Source organism: Pipistrellus hanaki (assembly GCF_964339955.1).
Source record: "Pipistrellus hanaki genome assembly, chromosome: 2".
Classification (NCBI taxonomy): Eukaryota; Metazoa; Chordata; class Mammalia; order Chiroptera; family Vespertilionidae; genus Pipistrellus; species Pipistrellus hanaki.
In genome coordinates this window covers 68,486,907-68,506,783 of record NC_140504.1, presented here as the reverse complement: position 1 = coordinate 68,506,783, position 19,877 = coordinate 68,486,907, and the positions used below count along the sequence as shown (strand labels likewise).

Here is a 19,877-nt window from a genome sequence, read left to right as displayed (position 1 = left end):
TCAAAGGATTAAATGTTTTAATACTAAGTTCCATGTATACAGTAAGAGCCCAATAAAGTTCTTAAGCATTTATGGTAAGCTCAGAATTCCATTACAATGTGATAAATTATGTACAGTATTTAGTATATTGGAACTAGAGGCCTGGTGCACGAATTTGTGCACCAGTGGGGTGCCTCAGCCTGATCTGCAGAATCAGGCCGAAACTGGCTCTCTGACATCCCTTGAGGGATCCTGGATTGCAAGAGGGCACAGGCCAGTCTGAGGGACCCCACCTGTGCACAATGGGGGCCAGGGAGGGATGCGGGAAGTTGGCCAGCTGGGGAGGGACCACAAGAAGTCTCCAGGGCATGTCCAGCCCGTCTCACTCAGGCCTGATTGGCCAGACCCCAGCGGCAAGCTAACCTATCAGTTGGAGCATCTGCCCCCTGATGGTCAGTGCACATCATAGCAACTGGTCAACTGTCTACCCCCTGGTGGTTAGTGCATGTCATAGCGAGCAGTTGAGCAGCCTTAGCATATCATTAGCATATTATACTTTGATCATTTGGATGGCTGACTAGCCACTTAGCATATTAGACTTTTATTACATAGGACTAAAGGCCTGGTGCACAAAATTTGTGCATGGGGGGGTGTCCCTCAACCTGCCCTGCACCCTATCCAATCTGGGACCCCTCAGGGGATGTCTAACTGCCGTCTTAGTGCCAGTCCCTGTGAATTGGCCTAAATCTGCAGTTGGACATCCCTCTCACAATCTGGGACTGCTGGCTCCTAACCATTCAAATGCCTGCCTGCATGATCTCCCCTAAACACATCTGCCTGCTGGCCTGATCACCCCCTAACCACTCCCCTGCCAGCCTGATCGCCCCCAACTGCCCTCCCTTGATGGCCTGATTGCCCCCCGCTTGCTCTCCTGCACCAGCCTGATCACACCCCTAACTGCTTGCTTCCCCTCGCTGGCTTGATCACCCCTAACTGCTCGCTCCCCTGCAAGCCTGGTTGTCCCTAACCACCTCTGCCTCAGCCCTGCCAGTGGCTTTGTCTGGAAGAAAGTCAGGATGACTGGAACATGTCAGGTTGGCCCGATCTAATTAGCATATTACCCTTTTATTAGTATAGATTACTTGCTAATATATAGCTCCCATTTAATTCTATGTGCTTTGAGGGTATAATTATTACTACTATGCATGGGATTTTGCATGTACTAATTACTTTCACAACATTCTGCTATGGTTCTTGATTTAAAAAGTTATTCATATATATATATATATATATATATATATATATATATATATATATATATAAAATCTCCATTGCTCTCTCCTCCCTATATACTGTCCAGGAACAAAAGATTCAAACAATTAATAATTTGGAGAACAGATGTTATTGTTGATTAGGAATTATCAATTAAATGATATTTCATTCTTCAGCCTTTTACAATATGCATTTACTTGGGAGCTGAATGTAACTGAATATCTTAAATATCTTAAAATAATGATATGGGATGGGTACTTTGCATTACTTTGTCCAACCAGATCTAAATGTTTTTTGGTTAACATGAAGAAAAAGTATAACATGAAATGCTCTGAAAGAAATGTGTGTGCTCATTTGAAAAGAACATACCAATTCTACATTTAGTTAACATTCATTTTATAAAATACCTTAAAAGAAAAGATAAAGTACTTGAGTTTACATAACCAGAATTGAAAAAGGATGAATATAAATTAATTGAACACATAACTATTTTGCCACATTAGACAATTTTTTTTTAAAAAAGGCATTTAAAAAATAAAATAGAAATTGGGAAGAAAACCCTTCATTCTATTGCTTTTTCTGGAAACTTTTCCTAGAAAGCACTAAAATTGCAGGTTAGCAGGTTATACCTGTTTTGTTGAAAACATGCCATAATTTGCTACCAAAATCTGTCAGCTTAAGAGAACTAATTAGAACTTTAAACAGGATTATAATTCAGTGCAAATTAAAGCTTTACGTTGAAAATTGGGGAGGAATCATAATGTCCAAACTTTAGGAAACACTTCTGAAACTAAAAAGGAGATTCACATTATGAAGAAATCTTTGCAAGTATTCCTGTGTGTGAAATGTTTAAAAATTGGCCCTTTGAAGTTGCAACGGGGAGTCTGTATTAAGACTATCTGCAATGAGGGCAAGGTCATCTTTGTGGAAAGAAGTTCACGTTAACCATAAGCACTGCTTTGATTAAATTTCAGAAAATTTGGCCATTGAGGGGAAATAAATTTATGGGAATTACTTTACTTGACTACCATTGAGGATAAATACTTTTACCCCTAGAACCTGTTGGGGGATGGGGAAGAGCAGGTTAATGCTGCCCATGATTTGTTTTAAATATTAGGGATATTATAGCATGCCAGCTAAAAAGAAGAAAATCATACTACCAAGACTTGGAGAAATGTGAGGAGTGCCTAACTTTTTGGATCACAGTAAAACCAAGTTGGGATCATTATCAACCATTAATGGGCAGTCACTTTATAATTAAAAATATGTGGGTTTAATTATTTTCTCAAAAGTTTTTCTTGGAGTTTGATTAAGTCATAAATAATAGGTAGCAATGGGCTTTTCATGACAGTTTTTGATAGAAAGTTTTCTCTTTTCATTCCATTCTGTACAAGTTTTTGATTCATTCTTTTAAATGACAAACCAGTGGTTGATATTGAGTACAAGATGTAGAGATTTTGGTAGAAGTTAGTAAAATAGATTTTTATAAAAAATTTCCAGTCTAATTTACTATATTCCCATAAGTCTCCTCTTTTTTTCCTTCTAATTCTCACTTGAAATGTTCACACATTATTCAGAAATTATTTGAGAATGTACTGTTTTCTAACATTGTATTTTGTATCATTCCTAATCTATTAAGACTGTCATAACAATGGTATCACAATGAAGAGGCAATTTTTAGAATTTAGACTGTACCTATGATCAGCAAGTCACAAAGCCCAAAATACAGTGCTATTCCCATGTGACATCCAAAACTGATTAAATAACTAAAAAACCATGATGACATAACATTGAGTTCATAAAGCAATGGAGAATTAGCCAATATAATTTTTAAAAAGTGTAAGAAAACTGCAGACATATTCCAAACTCACAGGAAGAATATCTAAGGCAAATTAAAAATTCCCTTCTAGGGACATTAATCGGCTCAGAATCACCTGAAGAAATTAAAACACAAGTACAAACTATCCAAGGCGTGTGATTCCTCAAGGACCTCACATCATGATAGTGAAACTGTCAAGCGAGGGCAGGTGTCAGTTTGCACAGGGGTGCATCAGTTCCCCTCCAGGTCACTACACGTGTCTTGAACAGCATTACTTTCCATGGGATCTGCTAGCTGTTTGGTCGCATCCTTTCACATCCTGAAGAGCGGCTCACCATCAGATGCATCTTTTTACATCACACTGTATGTCAAGTTACGGAGTGGGAGAGAAGCATGCACAATCCTGCAATTAGTCTGTATTTAGAACACCTTCTGTGGTTCAGACACTTTACACAGACTTTTGTCTCATTACTCCACTAACTTGTCATTAGGAAAGAAAAAAAAAAAGTAGATTGCCTAAAAATTCTGAAGCTTTGATGGAAACCTTCCAGGCTTTGTCCATCAGAGACTTTTACCATCAAAAGCACAGATAAAAAAACCAAACTGAAATCAGCTTGCAACAGTTTGTGCTTTAAAAACAGTGCTGATCGCATCACAGATGCACAATAAATATTTGTAGCGTTATGAAAAGTATCAACACAGTTTCTGAAGAACCAACCTCCGTATTGCAAAAAAAGGCAAACCTAGACATTTCTTTCACCTGACTGGATGGAGCATTATGCAGCAATGAATGAATTTACAAATTTAATACAAATTGTAATTTGATTGCAGAGAGAGAATTACTAAGAATTTTGCAAAAAAAAAAAAACAACCCCCAAAACACCCCAAAATAAAAAAAAAAAGATTTGCCACAGTAGCATTAACACTTAACAGTGCATCAAAGATTTAATGTTTCCACTGCAAAATGAACTGGATCCTAAACCTGTTAGGTACCAGAGTGTGATCACTCAAATAGGAAGTTTGGGAGAGGTCTGACCATAATTTTACCTGAAAGTCATGAGTGTGTTTCGGGGAGACAGCATGCCTCACAGTGATTCAGGCATACAATCAGGGGACCTCATTATACAAGTTCTATACACACTGTCATATGTGAGAGTATTTGCCCACTTCTGCAGATAGTTGCTTTCCAATAGTTTAGGTTTTCAGTTGGGACACCCTTGGGATGACAAAGATGAGAATAAAGAAGATTAAGATCCCAAAACTTAGACTAAAAAGGGAAGCTCCTCTACATTATATGAAAACACTTTATAAAAGGCAGTTCACTGACAAAAAAAAAATGCTTTATACATTCAGGTTTTCCCCATCTCTCAACAACAATGGTTTCCAAAAAAAGACTCAGTAGTGAAGGCCACACACTATTTTTTTTTTTTTTTGCATTAGTTTGATATGTTGAAAATCAGAACCTTTAAAGCATCTTGCAAATGGGAGAGATGCAATTGGTGGGGACGAAGTGTGAGGGGAAAAACCAAAGTTAAGATGTGACTTAGGTGTTTGGTGTGGACAGCAAGGGGGTTGGTGGGAAATGTTACAGCAGACCTGACCGCTCAACAAAGGGTCCGTCAAGAACACAGTACAAGTATCAAAAAAAAACAAAACTAAAAACAAACTGCAATTCGACAACTTGTAAACAAGGAAAAGCATTTCACAGATTCAAAGTTCAAGGGAAGTAAACGTCTTTAAATTATTCTTTTTGTCAGTTCAACCCTGATTTAAAAGTATGGCTAGCAAAAATAAAGAAGCCGCAGCTGTGGCCATCCTGAGCAAGCAGCTGTCTTCGGGGAAGCAGCCCTTCCAGGCCCTTCGAGAAGCCACGTGAAGAGGAGACACCTTCTTTCTCCAATCCTGCTGCGCGTCTCTCCTGTCCGTGCTCCTGGAATATGCACCAATTACTCGACGTGAGGGTGGTGACAGTCCTGGCTGCTATAGATTCAGACGTGGGGAGACTGGAGGGGGGAAGGCAAATTCCCGGAGGATGCTACGGGCCACTTCGACATTATTCTGCGCTATCTCTAAGGCTCTCTTCACCTCTTCAAAGGCATAACCCTCTCCCATCAGTTTTGCAATTTTTGCATCGACATTTTCCAACGCTGCCTCGGGCCCGTGGGGTTTTCTGTGGTGGACTTCTGGTGCAGTCCTTCGGGGTCGTGGCTTAGGAGGTCTGGCTGGTGCTTGTGAGCCATCTGTGTAGATTTTAAAGAGAAGCGTCATTTAGATAATGAGATAAAAGGAAAGACATAAACAGCATGATCTCATTTTATAAGAAAATATATTTTTCATTTTCTCTACAACTGAACTATTTTTTTTTTCCTTTTTATTGTATATACAGGAGGCTCAGTGCATGGATTCATGCACCGGTGGAGTCCCTCTGCCTGGCCTGCACCCTTGTGCAATCCGGGATCCTTTGAGGGGTGTCAGAGAGCCTGTTTTGGCCCGATCCCCCCAGGCCAGGTCAAAGGATGAATCTGTGCACCGGGCCTCTAGTATGCATATAAGTTATTTAGTTAATCTGGTCCCACCCTCCCCCCTTCCCTTTGAGATTCATTAGTCTGTTCTGTTTCCATATGCCTGTGGTTTCTGTTCCTGTGTTAAGCGTCTGCCCCCTGGTGGTCAGTGCATGTCATGGCTACCAGCCAGTCAGCTGGTCACTTAGGCTTTTATATATTTACAATAGTGGCCTGGTGCACAAAATTCGTGTACAGGGGGTGTCCCTCAGCCTGGCCTGCACCCTCTCCAATCTGGGATCCTTCTCACAATCCGGGACTGCTGGCTACTACCGCTCACTGGCCTGCTGGCCTGATTGCCCCCAAATGCCACCCTACCACCTTACATACCCCCAACTGCCCCCCCCCCAGCCTGCTCATCTCCAATTGCACCCTCCTGCCAGCTTAATCAACCCCAACTCCCCCCCCCCCCGCCTACTTGCCCCCAACTGCCCCCCCCCCCCCCACAACTGGCTGCTCACCTTCCACTATCCCCCCTCCCACCAGCTCGATCACCCATGACCACCTCTGCCCCAGCCCCGCCACCATGGCTTTGCCTGGAAGAATGTCTGGAAGAATGCCTGGAAGGTCTCCCAGTCTAATTAGCATATTACCCTTTTATTAGTATAAACAGATTGTAAGGTAGGTTACATTGTCCCCATGTTTAACACAAATTTATTCCCAATTCCACATATTATTCTTCAAGCTTTATGAAGTAAGAGATGTAGAAGAAGGAAAAAAACCTGCCTGAAAAAGACAGGCTTTTACTCTGGCAACATAGCGCAGCCTTATTTACTAGATGGAGGAAGTGTCTACTAGATAAAGTCTGTTACAAGCTCACAAACATTCCTTACGAACACGCCACCTGGCCCTCCATCCCACCCGTGCCACAGCAGCACTGCTCTGAGAACATGTTTGTACTGTCTCTGCCTGTCTGAGTTTTCAAGTTAATGCTATGAAGTGATGCCTTACTGATCCCAGGGAGGGGGCTTGGGTAGAAATAAAGTGAAATGTAGATGCCTCGAGTCTACTTCTAGGTTGAACAGAAGTACTTTGCTGAAATACTTTATCCAGATTCCAATATAGGAAGCTTTGCTTGAGAAAAAGCAAAGCCAGCCAAAACATTAGCAAGGGCCAGCTGAATTCCAGATCAGTCCCCTGATGATAAGTTTCTCTCAGTTAAACCAAATGACATAGGTGCTCACAAGTGGAGAGTAATTTAGACAAAATAAAATTACAGGCCACCACCCGTACACATCACCAGGGCATGGGCTGATAACTTGAGAGGGTTGTATACTCTTTCATGGATTTCCATGTAACTATATTTGGTATTTTAACTGAGATGCCTAGGATTTAAAAAATATTACAATAAAAATTGTCGAATTTATGCCATAAAACAGTATGTAGACATCAACATTTACCATTTTTTTTTTTTTCTTAGAGCATACACAAATGCCAAGTGATAAATTCAGTAACAGGTTAAGTAAACAAGGAAGGTGAGGCTTCTTCCCAAATGCCTCTTGCCACCTGTCCCCATCTTATCCCATCCCAATCTCTGCTGCCTTGCCACATTTCCCAGTGGCTTTAGGAGATACTGTAAGTAGATATTTTCAATAGTAAAATCTAAATCATAAAATATTATCTAATACCTTATTTCATATTTTTCTAAGTATGATATTTTTATATGAGAAGATAACTTGCAAAAAACATCATCCCATTCCCATTCCTAGCAATCCCATATAATAAAAGCCAAATATGCTAAGTGTCCAGTGGTCTGTTCAACCAATCAAAACATCTGCTAATGATATGTTATGGCTGCTCAATTGCTGGCTATGGCATGCACTGACCACCAGGGGGCATACCGTTGATGGGTCTACCAGTCACTATGACGTGGACTGACCACCAGGGGCAGATGCTCTGATCAACAGGTTAGCTTGCTGCTGGGGTCTGGCCAATTGGGACTGAGCGAGATGGGCCAGACATGCCCTGGAGCCCTCCCGCAGTCCCTCCCTGGCTGGCCAACCTCCGGAGTCCCTCCCCGGCCCTTGTCGTGCACAGGTGGGGTCCCTTGGCCTGGCATGTGCCCTCCTGCAACCTGGGACCCCTTGGGCGATGCCAGAGAGTTGGTTTTGGCCTGATCCCACAGGCTAGGCCGAGGGACCCCACTGGTGCATGAATTCATGCCCGGGGCCTTTTAGTATTTATATAACATACATAAAACCACCCACGATGAAAATATTTGGTTCCATACCAAACTGAATAATAGTCTTATTTTTAATTTTTATTTCTTATAAGATGATGCTCAGTATGAAAAAAATATTACAGTGGTAGGTAAAGCTTATTAAATTTTGCTCATATAAAAGAACACATTAATTCCTGGTTCTTGCTAAGTCTGTATTGTTTCTTGCTGTAACTAAATATTTCAAATATTTATGGTCTGCTAAATTGCATTGTTTACTGTGTTTTGAGGTTCCATTTATTTTTCTATTAAGTATTTCCATTATGTTATGCAGAGATGAACAATAAATTATACTTTGCTTCTTATCATTTCCAAAAAACTATTAGAAATTCTAACAAGCCTTCCTTTAATCAATTACCATAGAATTTATACATTGAAATCTCCTCTGTTCTGATTTAACTGATAAAAGTATCTAGACATAAATCAAATCTAAATTCCTTGTATTCTGCTGGTAATTTTCTAAGATTTTTTTCTACCATTGTTATTTTGTTTCTGTCCAAAATATTAAGAAGGGCACACAAATGTCAAGCACCTGTGGAAAGAAAAGCTACTAGTGTGCGAATGTACTGCAAAAGTAGTGCAGGAAGGCAGCCAGAGTCGCATCAAATAGGGTAACTAGAGAGAAGTCTTATGATTTAGAGCTTTTAGATTTTATAAACATTTGTATCTTTGATCTTGGTAGATGTCACCTATTAAAAAACCCCAGGAAACATATCCACTCTGTGAGGCTGCTATAATAAGTACTGGCCAAATGCAATGAAATTCCAATCACTAATTTTATTTAAGGGAAAGCTATTCTTTGCTTGTAAAAATAAGTAGCAAGCATTAATTTAGGAAACCTAAATTAGCAAGAAAAAAAAAAACAGAAAAAAACACTTGCACATACACACTACAATTAAATCAAATCTCTAGTTAGAGTACTGAAGGTCTCTCATTCTGGAATTGGTATTTTATTTTTGCACACAAACTATAATGGAAATATCAATGAGAGAAAAAGACTCAAACTCATTCTGGAATGAGTCCAGATAGATTTTTGAAGACATTTTAATAAAATAAAACCTTATTGAAGCAAATATTTTTTCAATACATGTATTTGCCTTTTAAATCCCAAACTCATAGGTCCCAGCCCTCATTGCCCTAACTCAAAATCTAGTCCCCCGAACAGTGCTGATAACTCTTCAGAATCTTACAAGTGCCCAGAAGTTGAACTGCATCATCATTAGAGCCTACAAATGGAAAAATGGAATCTGTTGCATTTTTTTTTTTTTTTAGTATATGTTACATATGAATTTCTACTTGTCATTGAATATTTTATTCAATTTTGAATATCATATTTTTGTTTGGCTGTTGTGGTCAGATACATCTCAGTGTGGCCTCTAAGATATTGAGTAACTCTGATTTAAGCAATTTACTTTTACAATTCTCATTCTCCAAATCTATGCCTGTATCTCCATTTTTAGAGTTATTACTTATCCCTTCACAGGTAGCATGTGAATTAATTAATTAATGTAATGTTCACTGTATGTGCTGAGGAGATGATTTAAAAGAAAGGACAATGTGTTTACATTTTTAATGATCACTGCTACACTGAAAACATCAATTACTGTTATTGAGAGGAATGTCAGAGGGGTGGAAGAGGATAAAAACATGCCATGTTTTCTGAGTGCATACTTCTGTAGAAAGATTTTAAACAAGATCTTAAGCAAAATATCTTACAAACTGAATAGGGAAAGCCTTTTTTTTTTTTTTTTTTAATAAAAAAAGAGGCAGACCATTTCCATGCTGATCATTAGAACAAATTGCTTAAATGAATATCTTTTGACACATTTCTTTTCAAAGCTCATAAATAGCCTTCTCTGTACCCACTTTTCTTTTTCACAATGTCTAATGGTAGGAGACGGCAGGTTCTTATTCGCTTTAGAGTGTGTGGGTAGGAGAAGGAAGCAATGAAAACAGAAGATAAAGCTATCACACAGTTCCTTGAATTATGATAGTGTAGTTTTGGAGTACATGGCATGACGAAATTTTACCAACTCCATGGGAATTTCTGTACCTGAATAAATATCATCCTTAAAAAGTTATTGAAAGGGCATGTCTTTACTCTAGAGCTGTTGTCCATGCTCAGAGTATTTTTAACTCCTATGTGCAATAGCAACATCAAAATAAGTACAAAAATATGTGCATATAAATATGTGGAGCACCAGTTTTACTCAAGGATGTGAGATTGTTAATAGTTTTTAATACTGAAACAAATAAAGGTGTACCAATAAGTAAAATACAAAATTTGCATATATTTTTTAAATTAACTGACATTGAAGCAATTTTCCTGCATGTGATTGTCCACTTTTATTTAGAGCCTTACTCCTTGTTGTTCAGAGTTAATTATTTGGTGTAGAGAAAGATTTTAGAAGCAATGATTTAAGAGTAAATTTGATTTAATTTTCATTTTCTGAATCTATTAAAGAGCAGAGTCATAAAGTCCTGGACAGCATGGGAATTAACCTGATGAAAACATAATTAGAAGAATCCCTTGAATGAGTACTGTGCATCATGCATTTTATTTTTTTTAATTAATTTATTTTTAATATATTTTTTATTGATTTTTTTTGTACAGAGAGGAAGGGAGAGAGATAGAGAGTTAGAAACATCGATGAGAGAGAGTCATCTATCAGCTGCCTCTTGCATACCCCCTACTGGGGATGTGCCCGTAACCAAGGTACATGCCCTTGACCAGAATCGAACCCGGGACCTTTCAGTCCCCAAGCCGACGCTCTATCCATTGAGCCAAACGGGTTTCGGCTGCATCATGCATTTTAAATGAGGACACAATCAACCCCTACAGGGCAAAAGCCACAGTATATAGAAATATGTAGTATATCTAGTATATCTGTGGTAATAAACTCTCATAATTACAGAGTGGGGCAGATTGAATAGTAGAAAAAAGAACTAAAAGACCAATAGGTGAACTATGCTATAAAAGAAAAGGGTTTGGCTCAGTGGACAGAGTGTCGGTCTGCAGATTCAGGTTCGATTACAGTCAAGAGCACCTACCTAGGTTGTGGGCTCCATTCCCAGAAGGGGGTGTGCAGGAACTAGCCTATCAATGATTCTCATCATTGATGTTTCTATCTCTCTCCTCCCTTCCTCTCTGAAATTAATTGGGGGGAAAAAAGTGAGGGACACTGTTGCATGTTAACATCTATAGGAATGAATACCAACTGTTTTACCACAAGAGGTCCTTATTTTTTCCTCCAGTATTTAAACTTTGGTTGTTTTTTTTTGTTTTTTTTGTTTTAGTCCATATTTTGAAAGATGTGTTTAATAAGCAAATGTCATTATTCATGAGTACATTTTCCTACTTCCTATTTCTTTTCTATTACGTCTTATTTAACAATAACTACAGCACCGTTTCTGTATTTTAAACCAAAGAAAAGGCACTTGATGTGTCAGTTTTCTTGCATATAGTTAGAATTTCAAAATATTAGTGTTTGACAATACATAAAAATAATGGACTATCATACCATAATTTAAAATGACATTTATTTTATAAGTTTATGTGGTAAGATACATATGATACTATGTTAAATGGAATTGAGATAGAATTGACATATTAAGTATGATTTCAACTATGTGAGCATGTGCATAAAAAAACGTTAGAAAGAAATACTCATTTGGCAATAATGTTTTTTGATGATAGGATTACAGATGATTTCTTTTTCTTGTTGCTTTTCAATTCTATTCCATTTTATACATGTCTATATTTGGAATACTTAGCATTACATTTGGCCTATCATATGCCTTAATGAATTTTAAAATGGTTATTTTGTACAATCTAAGACAATCTCTAAAGCTCATTCAGTAGTTCAGTGACAACACTTGGGATGGACATGAAGACTCTTAAGCCACTGATTTCTCAACTGAATCTGAGGATTAACTGACAAAAATAATATAAATTTAACTGATTAAGGAACGTTAGAAATCTAAAACTCATCTAAGCATATTATATTATAATAGACAATTATGACAGTTAAGGTTATAACATACTATTTTTAATGGTTATTAAAGAGCATTAGATTTGTATAGAAAAAAAAAAAAAAGCCCTTCAGGTATTCCAACTGTGTAAACAATAACAGTTTTATTATCCTTGTTAAAACACAAAACAAAATCTTCAATAATTTATCTTAAAACATCATTAATGACAATACACAATTCTAACCCTTTGTGAAGTGAAGCCATGATTTCTAATTGAGATTTTAATGTAGATAACTATAGAATATTTGACCTTAATATAAAATTCATTAAACACTCAACTACTTTTCCTTTAAGCAACCAAAGGAAATGCAGTGTTGGAATTAATTGCTTTATAATTATACATCCTTTATTTTGTCTGTGTATTTGGCAATAAGACCTTTAGCAGTTACAAATAGATTCAATACAAGTTATGTGCTAAAATTATTGTATTATTTTCCAGTGTTGCCTTGAACTGCTAAGAATATGAAAAATCTCCAGAGCTAATGCCGCACTTCCTCAGCATGATTGTGTTGTTCTACTACAAGATAGATTCCCTGGGTTTTTCAAGAACAGTATTCAAACTGTAGCGAATTTTATCTTATAATGAAAAAGCAAAACTAAAGTTTGTGAAAATTCAAATATATCTAGTAATAGGCACAAAGACCACATGAATAATATATTCACGTGAAGAAATAAGCAGATTATTAGCAAAAAATAGCCTCCTCATATACAGGTATATGTGAATTTAATACAAGCTGGTTAAATCCAGTTACTTCTGATTAAATATCATTAAATATCAATTGTTACATCTAAAAGCCATCCTCCCCCCCACAACTTTTATAATTGTCTTAAACATTTGGAAGGCTCTTTGTTCATGTAGATATGTGTGTGTGTATGTGTACACACACACACACACACACACACACACACACACACACACACACACATATATATATATATATATATATATATATATATATATATATATATATATACACACGCCCTTTTTTAATAAAATTATATTTTCAAATTCTATAGAGAGTGTCTTTACATAGAAATTTTACATAAACAAATCACTACTAGTCATTTAGATCACCATAAGGACCTGAGAAATCGAATTTACAATAATTCCATCAGAATCCTCAACGGTCATCTTAAAAAGGCCTTATTGAAAGCATATTACTGCAAAATAAGGGCTATTATAATCCTAAAGATACATAACAACAAGCCTCAAGTTTATGATGAAAAGACCTAGGATAGAAGGCAAGCCCAGTCTCTCTGCTGGTGTGAAATTAACAAGTGGACCTCTTGGTAGCTCTGTGAACCACATGCGAGCAAAGATCTTGTTGGAAAAAGTATCTTATTTTCTGAGGTTTGACCTTGTTTGTAAAGAGTTCAGGGAGTAAGTTGAAATATTTGCTGTCACAGCTAGTGGAAGCTCTCAGAGTAATAACCAGGTCTCTTTTATCACGCAGGTAAAAGCTGGTTCAGGCTTCTGGTAAATGTCTATTTGGGGACATTTCAATAAGGTTTGTGACTCAAGGTTTATCCTTAAAATTTCTAGAGTAATCAGAATTCCTACCATTTGAAATCACACAGGTGAATGATGTTCCTCTGGGTTCTACAACACCCACATTTTATGGAACAACTTGTAAAGAAGCTGTGAAAATAGAGCATTTTGGCCACAACTCTTCCTGTAACTTGAGTATATGTTTCTTCTAATTCAGAGTTGGTGGTATTCTAAATCAGTCATGGTACTCTCCTCAAACTCGTACTTTTACATCACTTCCTTATGGGACTTGATGCCTTCATTTACACAGAAGCTGTCTGGTATTGTCTCCCCTTCTTCTTGACTTTCACACTTTTTCACTAATCTGAAAATCTACCCTTTTGACTGGAATTACAGTGCTTCATTGGCTACCCCATGGATATGTCTAAAGTCTTGGAAAAACTAGAAGTAATCTGGTAAGAGGCATGGACCAAAAATTGAAAAGGCTAATACAATTTTCTATCTTCTCCTGAGTTTTATTCAGGTATTAAAACTTACAGGAGAACTTCAGCATTTCCTATGCATGTCATCAAGTATACAAGAACTGGCTTGATAATTCTCAAATCAGCCATTACTTATTTTGATTCAGAAGTTACAGAATAAATGGCTATCACTAATAACAAACTTTCTGTGAACCGAGGTTTGAGCTAAAGAATAAAAATATAGTAAGAAAAACGTCTGATGTTTACAATTATGAGATAAAAATATTGTCCAAATTGCTAAAAAAAAGGGGGGGGGGCCCCGGCTGAGTACAGCTTGTATTTATTAAAATGGTATATTCTTCCACTTAATGGCTGGTAATGGAACACTGACTGGTAGACTTAAATAAGCTGTAAAAATTAAGAGCTTTGTGCTAGTATTAATTCTAAAGAGAATTCTTTCTTAAATGGAAAAATGAGAGAATGTTGATTATAATGTATAGAGAGATTTTCCTTTTTCAGATATCTGGTAAGGCAGAACAAAAATTAGAGAATGAATAGATATGCATCAGAGAACACATTTTACTGACTAATCAAAGATAACAGAACAGCGATTTTTCTTTTCCATGAAGTAATTTTGTAGGCAATCCTCTCATAATACAAGCTTTATAAATAACTTACAAAGGTGATAAAAATACTTTCTTAGGCTGGCAGTGCTCTCTGAACTGTAAATGAATTAAAAAGGTAAGGTACTCCAAAGAGCACTGAATAAACGAAGGCATTATTACTATTATCAGCCAACTCACCTGAAGAGGACGGAAGCTGATCGTAATCCTGGGATGTTCTGTTGGATTTGACATTTTCACCTGGCAATCTCCTAGCAGGAGGCAAAGGAACTTGGCCACTTGCTGGATCAAAAAAGGGATCTTAAAAATTAAAGATAATTTTTAATGTTAGAATGTCTCTTCTGGTTGATTAAAGAAAAAATTCTAGAGATTTTAATTTTTGAAAATAAATTACAAAACTAATTTCATGGCCGATAATAATTTTTAATCTGGCAGCATATTTTCTATTTGTCACTCAAAATGTTTTCCCATTTATTACTAGATAAAAAAGGTAACCCAATTTTATATTTTTATTTTCAGATATTATTTAATTGTAAAATTGTTGATGCAGCTGTTTCTAATTTTTATTTTCTGTTCCAATCTTTTATGTACAATGAATAAGTTACAGAAACTGTTGTAATAGTTGTAAAAAAGGATTTTGAATTTTGCTCTATCTGAAATCAGTTAATCATTCTTAATAGGTAGTCTGTAAAATGGACATTATATTTGTGACTTGTGAGGACTAAATTAATTTATGAATCTGAAATCCCCTGTACACATATGGTGCTTTTAAAAATAACATTATAGGCATCCTATGTTAAAAATCACTGTTGTTCATACCAGAGCAACAGAGGCCAGGCCCAGAGCAGCCAGGCCCGGAACAGCTCGCTCCTCGCCTGCCTCCGCCCCAAGGCTGCCTCTCAGACATGGCTGGAAACTTTTGTGGGAACTTGAGGGTCTGCTGAATCAAGTGAGGAAGGCTTAGATCTGGATGTGTTGAGTTAGTATAGCGCTGGGGTGCTGATCTGTGAGTGCCTTGTGTGGGGCCTGGATGAGGTTGGTTGATCTATTTGGAAATGTCTTTTGTGTGAAGTGTATCCTTGGGCATGTGGAGGTATTATTGATTTGAGAAAATGCTAAGTAACTGATTTACTATCTGAAAAATTTAAAGTTCTGAAAGTTTAAGGTCTCTTGCCAAAAAGAGGTTTTAAAGCTAACACCTTAATTTTAATGGAGAAAGGGAATGACAAGCCCTTCCCACCCAGAACAGGTAATCCAATTCCAATCAGCAGCTATGTTTAAAAAATGTGTCCATTTACACTTGAATGGCTACACCTTTTGATAGCCTAAGGGCAAGTTTACATGTAAACAAGTTTGCTCTCAATTCCCAGGGCAGAAAAAACAAGGTTTAAAATTATTAGATTTTAAAATTTATTCTTAGAAGTGTAAAAGTTTATTAATTAAAACAACAACAACAACAACAACAACAACAAAATAAGGAGATTGAAAAACCTGATGAACAATAATAGTAGAGTTGGAGATATGGGAGGGGAGTGGACTGACTGTTCTGGGGGGGGGGGAAGGGAGGGAGGAAGAGACTGAACATAAACTGTGCACCTATGGATGAGGACAATGGGGGGTGGGGAGGGGGCGGAGGGTGGGGTGGGAACCTGGTGGAGGGAGGAAGAAATGAGGAACCTTTGTAATAATAAAGATTGATTAAAAAAAAAAAAAAAGAATAGGAGTGGAAACCAAAGCTTTCACTCTAGTATCTTTAATATGGTTTTGAACCATGTGAACTATTCAGAGTTTTAATTAAATAGTTTCTTTTTAAAAAACCAAAAAAAAAAAACCCCCCCAAAAAAAATCACTGTTGTTAATTGGCTCAATGAATAATAAATTTAATTGTTAAAAGTTGTGTTTTTTTTTTTTGTTTTGTTTTGTTTTTTACTACTTTGGCAGTCAAAAAAGGAACATCTGAAATAGTGAAAAATATATATTGTAGACAAATAAAAATTTACTACTTCTATAATAATACTACTAATTAACTGGAACTAAAGGCAGAAAGAGATTTTTGTCAATGCTACTATATCAAAGTATTAGGCCCATAAACTTAATTGGTTTAAAATTAGTAGTTCCTGGGTTTAAAGGCATAAAAGTGATTGTTTTGGGTCACTGATAACTTATTTAGCCACTATTTCCATCACGAAAACTTCTGTTTTCCTCTCTCATCTCACTCTGCCAAATCTCCAAAGGTGCTACCACAGTTCTTGGAGGTCAGAAACCTTATCTTATTCATCCTGTTTGAATTTTCTCCCCTAACACAAACAGTACCAAGAACACTGCCTAGCCTGGACTTCATAAGTATTTACTTTTAACTACAAAAGGTAAACACAGATTGATTTTTTAGAAATTCAAAATCAAACTCATGAATTTCACTGACAAATCCATGAAATTTGAATTGCTGATAAGGCTAAAATTGTAAATATTAAAGACTTAATTATATTTCATTGTTTTAACTTCCATTTGAGTTTTTCATTAAGAATATGTAAGAGTTTGGTTACTTAAGAAGGTAATTCATGCTGATTTATATTGATTTTTGTAAATAAATAGGCAAGACTTGAAGTCATTAGTTATTTTTTCCCTACTCGAGTACAATAATTCTCCTCAGCTTTACTGGAGACATTTTGGCCTAAGCAAGGCTACTTAAGTTGCTTTTATTAATTTCAAAATTAAAATGAGTCTTAGAATTTGAGCTTTTAGTATTTGAAGAGCCAGTTGTTCAGCCTCATTAATTTTGCCAAAAAGTTTTAGTAAGATAAATCAGATTCTATGAAACAAATGTTAAATGTTAATCTTGATGAGAAAGAGTAACCAAAGGAACAAAATATAGTAATTTTTGAACAAATTTAGAAATTTTTTAAGGATTTAGATTTACTTAATAAAATTTACTTTAAGGTTAGAGGAAAGATTATCTTTTATAATACATATACTTTTTTATTTCCTTAAAGGTAATTTATGGGTTTGACAGATATGCTTTTTTCAATCATCTACTTATTGAAGGCTAAACATTATATTCTAAATACATAGTGTCATAAATAGACTACAAAATATATAGTTGTTATGTTGTTCTGTTAAACTATTTCACTTAAAAAGTTACTAGATACATGAGTAATACCATAAATAATATAAATATGGTTTAGTATGAATTGCTGCCATGTTCTGTCATGCTTTTATAGCAAGTTGTGAAGTTAGTATGGGTGCTTTAATGGAAAAAACAAAACAAAACAAAACACACTATTACTGGAGATACATAATTAACTGTCTCCTGATAAGGAGAAATTGAAAAACAATAATTTTTTAAAAAGTAATTCTTTAAAAACTAATTTCAGTATAATTTTATATCCACACTTAGGATTAAAACATACAAATGGAAAATACAACAGCCAATGTACCATTATCTTTATATATAAAAAGCTAATATGCAATGTGTCCCCACAGGCTTTCTATCAGGAGACCAGGAGTTCTATCAATGTGTGCTGACCAGCAGGGGGCAGTGCAGAATGAAGGGAGACCCCGGCCAGCAGCCAGAAGGCTCTGATCACCAGCCAGGCCTAGTAATTCTTCATGTGAATTTCAGGTGAATTTCATGCACCAGGCCTCAAGTCTATATATAAAAACCCTAATATGCAAATAGAACAAAGGGTGGAAAAATCAGTCACTCTGATGTGTGCTGATCACCAGGGGGTGCATACAGAACATGGCGGGTGACAGGATGGTGGTGCAGGTGAGTGGGGGTGCCAGACCAAGGTGCTGGTCATTGTCATTGGGGAGCACTTCTAGTGGTTACTGAAAATAATTTGCTCTCATGCTCCACGGTCCAGCACAGCGCTTGCAGCCACTGCTGGCACTGTCAGTAGGTGTGAGCGGCGGCTGCCAGCCCTGATCGCCCCTGAAGTTTCTCCACCTCCTCCTGCTCCTGAGGTGCAATCAGGGCAGCAGCCACTGCTTGCACCCACTGACAGAGTCGGCCCCAATTGCTCTGTGCCATCAACATGTGGGAGTGGTGGTGGAACTGCCTGCAGACGGGGGATTGGACCTGCGGTGGGAGGGGCAGGGTGGCGGCATGGAGGATGGGCCGAGGCCTACCACAGCCACAGGACCACAGTTCCTTTCAAGCTGCATGAATTCATGCACTGGGCCCCTAGAATAGTAAATATTTAAGAAATGAGAATAAACATGACAGGATTAACTATTTTGAAAAGCAAAATACTAATGCCTATGATTTATAATAGGTAATGCTAAATTTAAAGTTTAATACTATTTTAAAGGTTATTTAATAAAAAAAAAAAAACTAAGGGAAGACTAGAAAGAAAAGGTTTGCTAATTATAAAAGAAATGGGAAAGACTTTTGGTAAAGATGGCAGAGTAGGCAAACACTGTGCTCAACTCCTACCACAACCACATCAAACTGACAAATATACAACAACCATCTCTGAGAACCACCTGAAATCTCGCTGAGCAGAAGTCCTATAACTAAGAATATAAAGGAGCCATGTAGAGCCTGGTATGCAAGGTGGAGATATGAAACAGGCAGATCCCACATCCCTGCTGTGGCAATTAAGAATTAAGAGGCTTATCTCGACTGAAGAGGTGTTCCCTAAGGAGCAAGGGGTCTCCAAGCCAGCACTCCAATGCCAGGAAGAGGAGTCTTCATAACATCTGGCTATAAAAACCAGCAAGGACTGCATCTAAGTGAGAGGGAAGGCAGCTGGAGAACTAGGTGCTGTAGGTCTTAAAGGGCACAAACTCGCTTACAAACACACTCACTCTGGGCTCCTACGCAGAGGCAGCATCTCAAAACCAGGGACATATGGGGAGAAACTGAATTGACTGGCTACGGCTGGGTAGGCAGGGGTAGAGACATCTCCCTCCAGGGTTGAAGTGTTAGCAGGTGCCATTGTATTTTTGTTGAGGGCTCCCCCTATCCAGACATTCTGGCCGAAGTGGGTGCTGAATCTGGGATCTCTATTAACCTGGCTAACACTCTATGCCCTACCCTGGTGATTTCCTGAGATCTTGCCTCATCCTACCAGCATGTTCACTTGAACCTTTTCCAGTGGATCCTCCACACAAGCAGCCTGACTTGGCTCATGCTGCAGACTTTCCTAAACCCCCCCCAAGGGTCCACAAAACTTTAAAAAAGCAGTAAGTATCTGGCCTTTGCGTGTTTTTCTATGTTAAGATAGGAATGATCAGTGATCAATCTTAACTTGGCAATGTACTAGGTGTACCAGTTAATAATGCAGATTTTTTTAAATAGATGAAGTTACACATAGGTTGATAATGTATGCTATTTTGTTGTATTGACAGCAAGCCTCAAAACTTCATGTCAAATTTTCTGAAGATGTTAACATAGATATTTTTACACTTAAAAATGTTGA

The 19,877-nt window shown here is 37.3% G+C and overlaps 1 protein-coding gene and 1 long non-coding RNA gene across 9 annotated transcripts in view; both read right to left on the bottom strand.

The window, feature by feature from the left end:
• Positions 1-19,877, bottom strand: part of LOC311618287 — a 1,465,663-nt gene that overhangs the window by 1,045,181 nt on the left and 400,605 nt on the right. The window lies entirely within an intron of this gene.
• CBLB (Cbl proto-oncogene B) overlaps positions 4,473-19,877 on the bottom strand; it is a 228,781-nt gene continuing 213,376 nt past the window's right edge. For all 3 annotated transcript variants that reach the window (XM_084875699.1, XM_084875701.1, XM_084875700.1), the window contains 2 exons: positions 14,635-14,754; positions 4,473-5,310 (listed from right to left, as the gene is read on the bottom strand). In XM_084875699.1, coding sequence (XP_084731825.1) covers positions 5,051-5,310; positions 14,635-14,754 — 380 coding nt within the window. In that variant the 3' untranslated portion in view covers positions 4,473-5,050. The remainder of the gene's footprint in view (positions 5,311-14,634; positions 14,755-19,877) is intronic.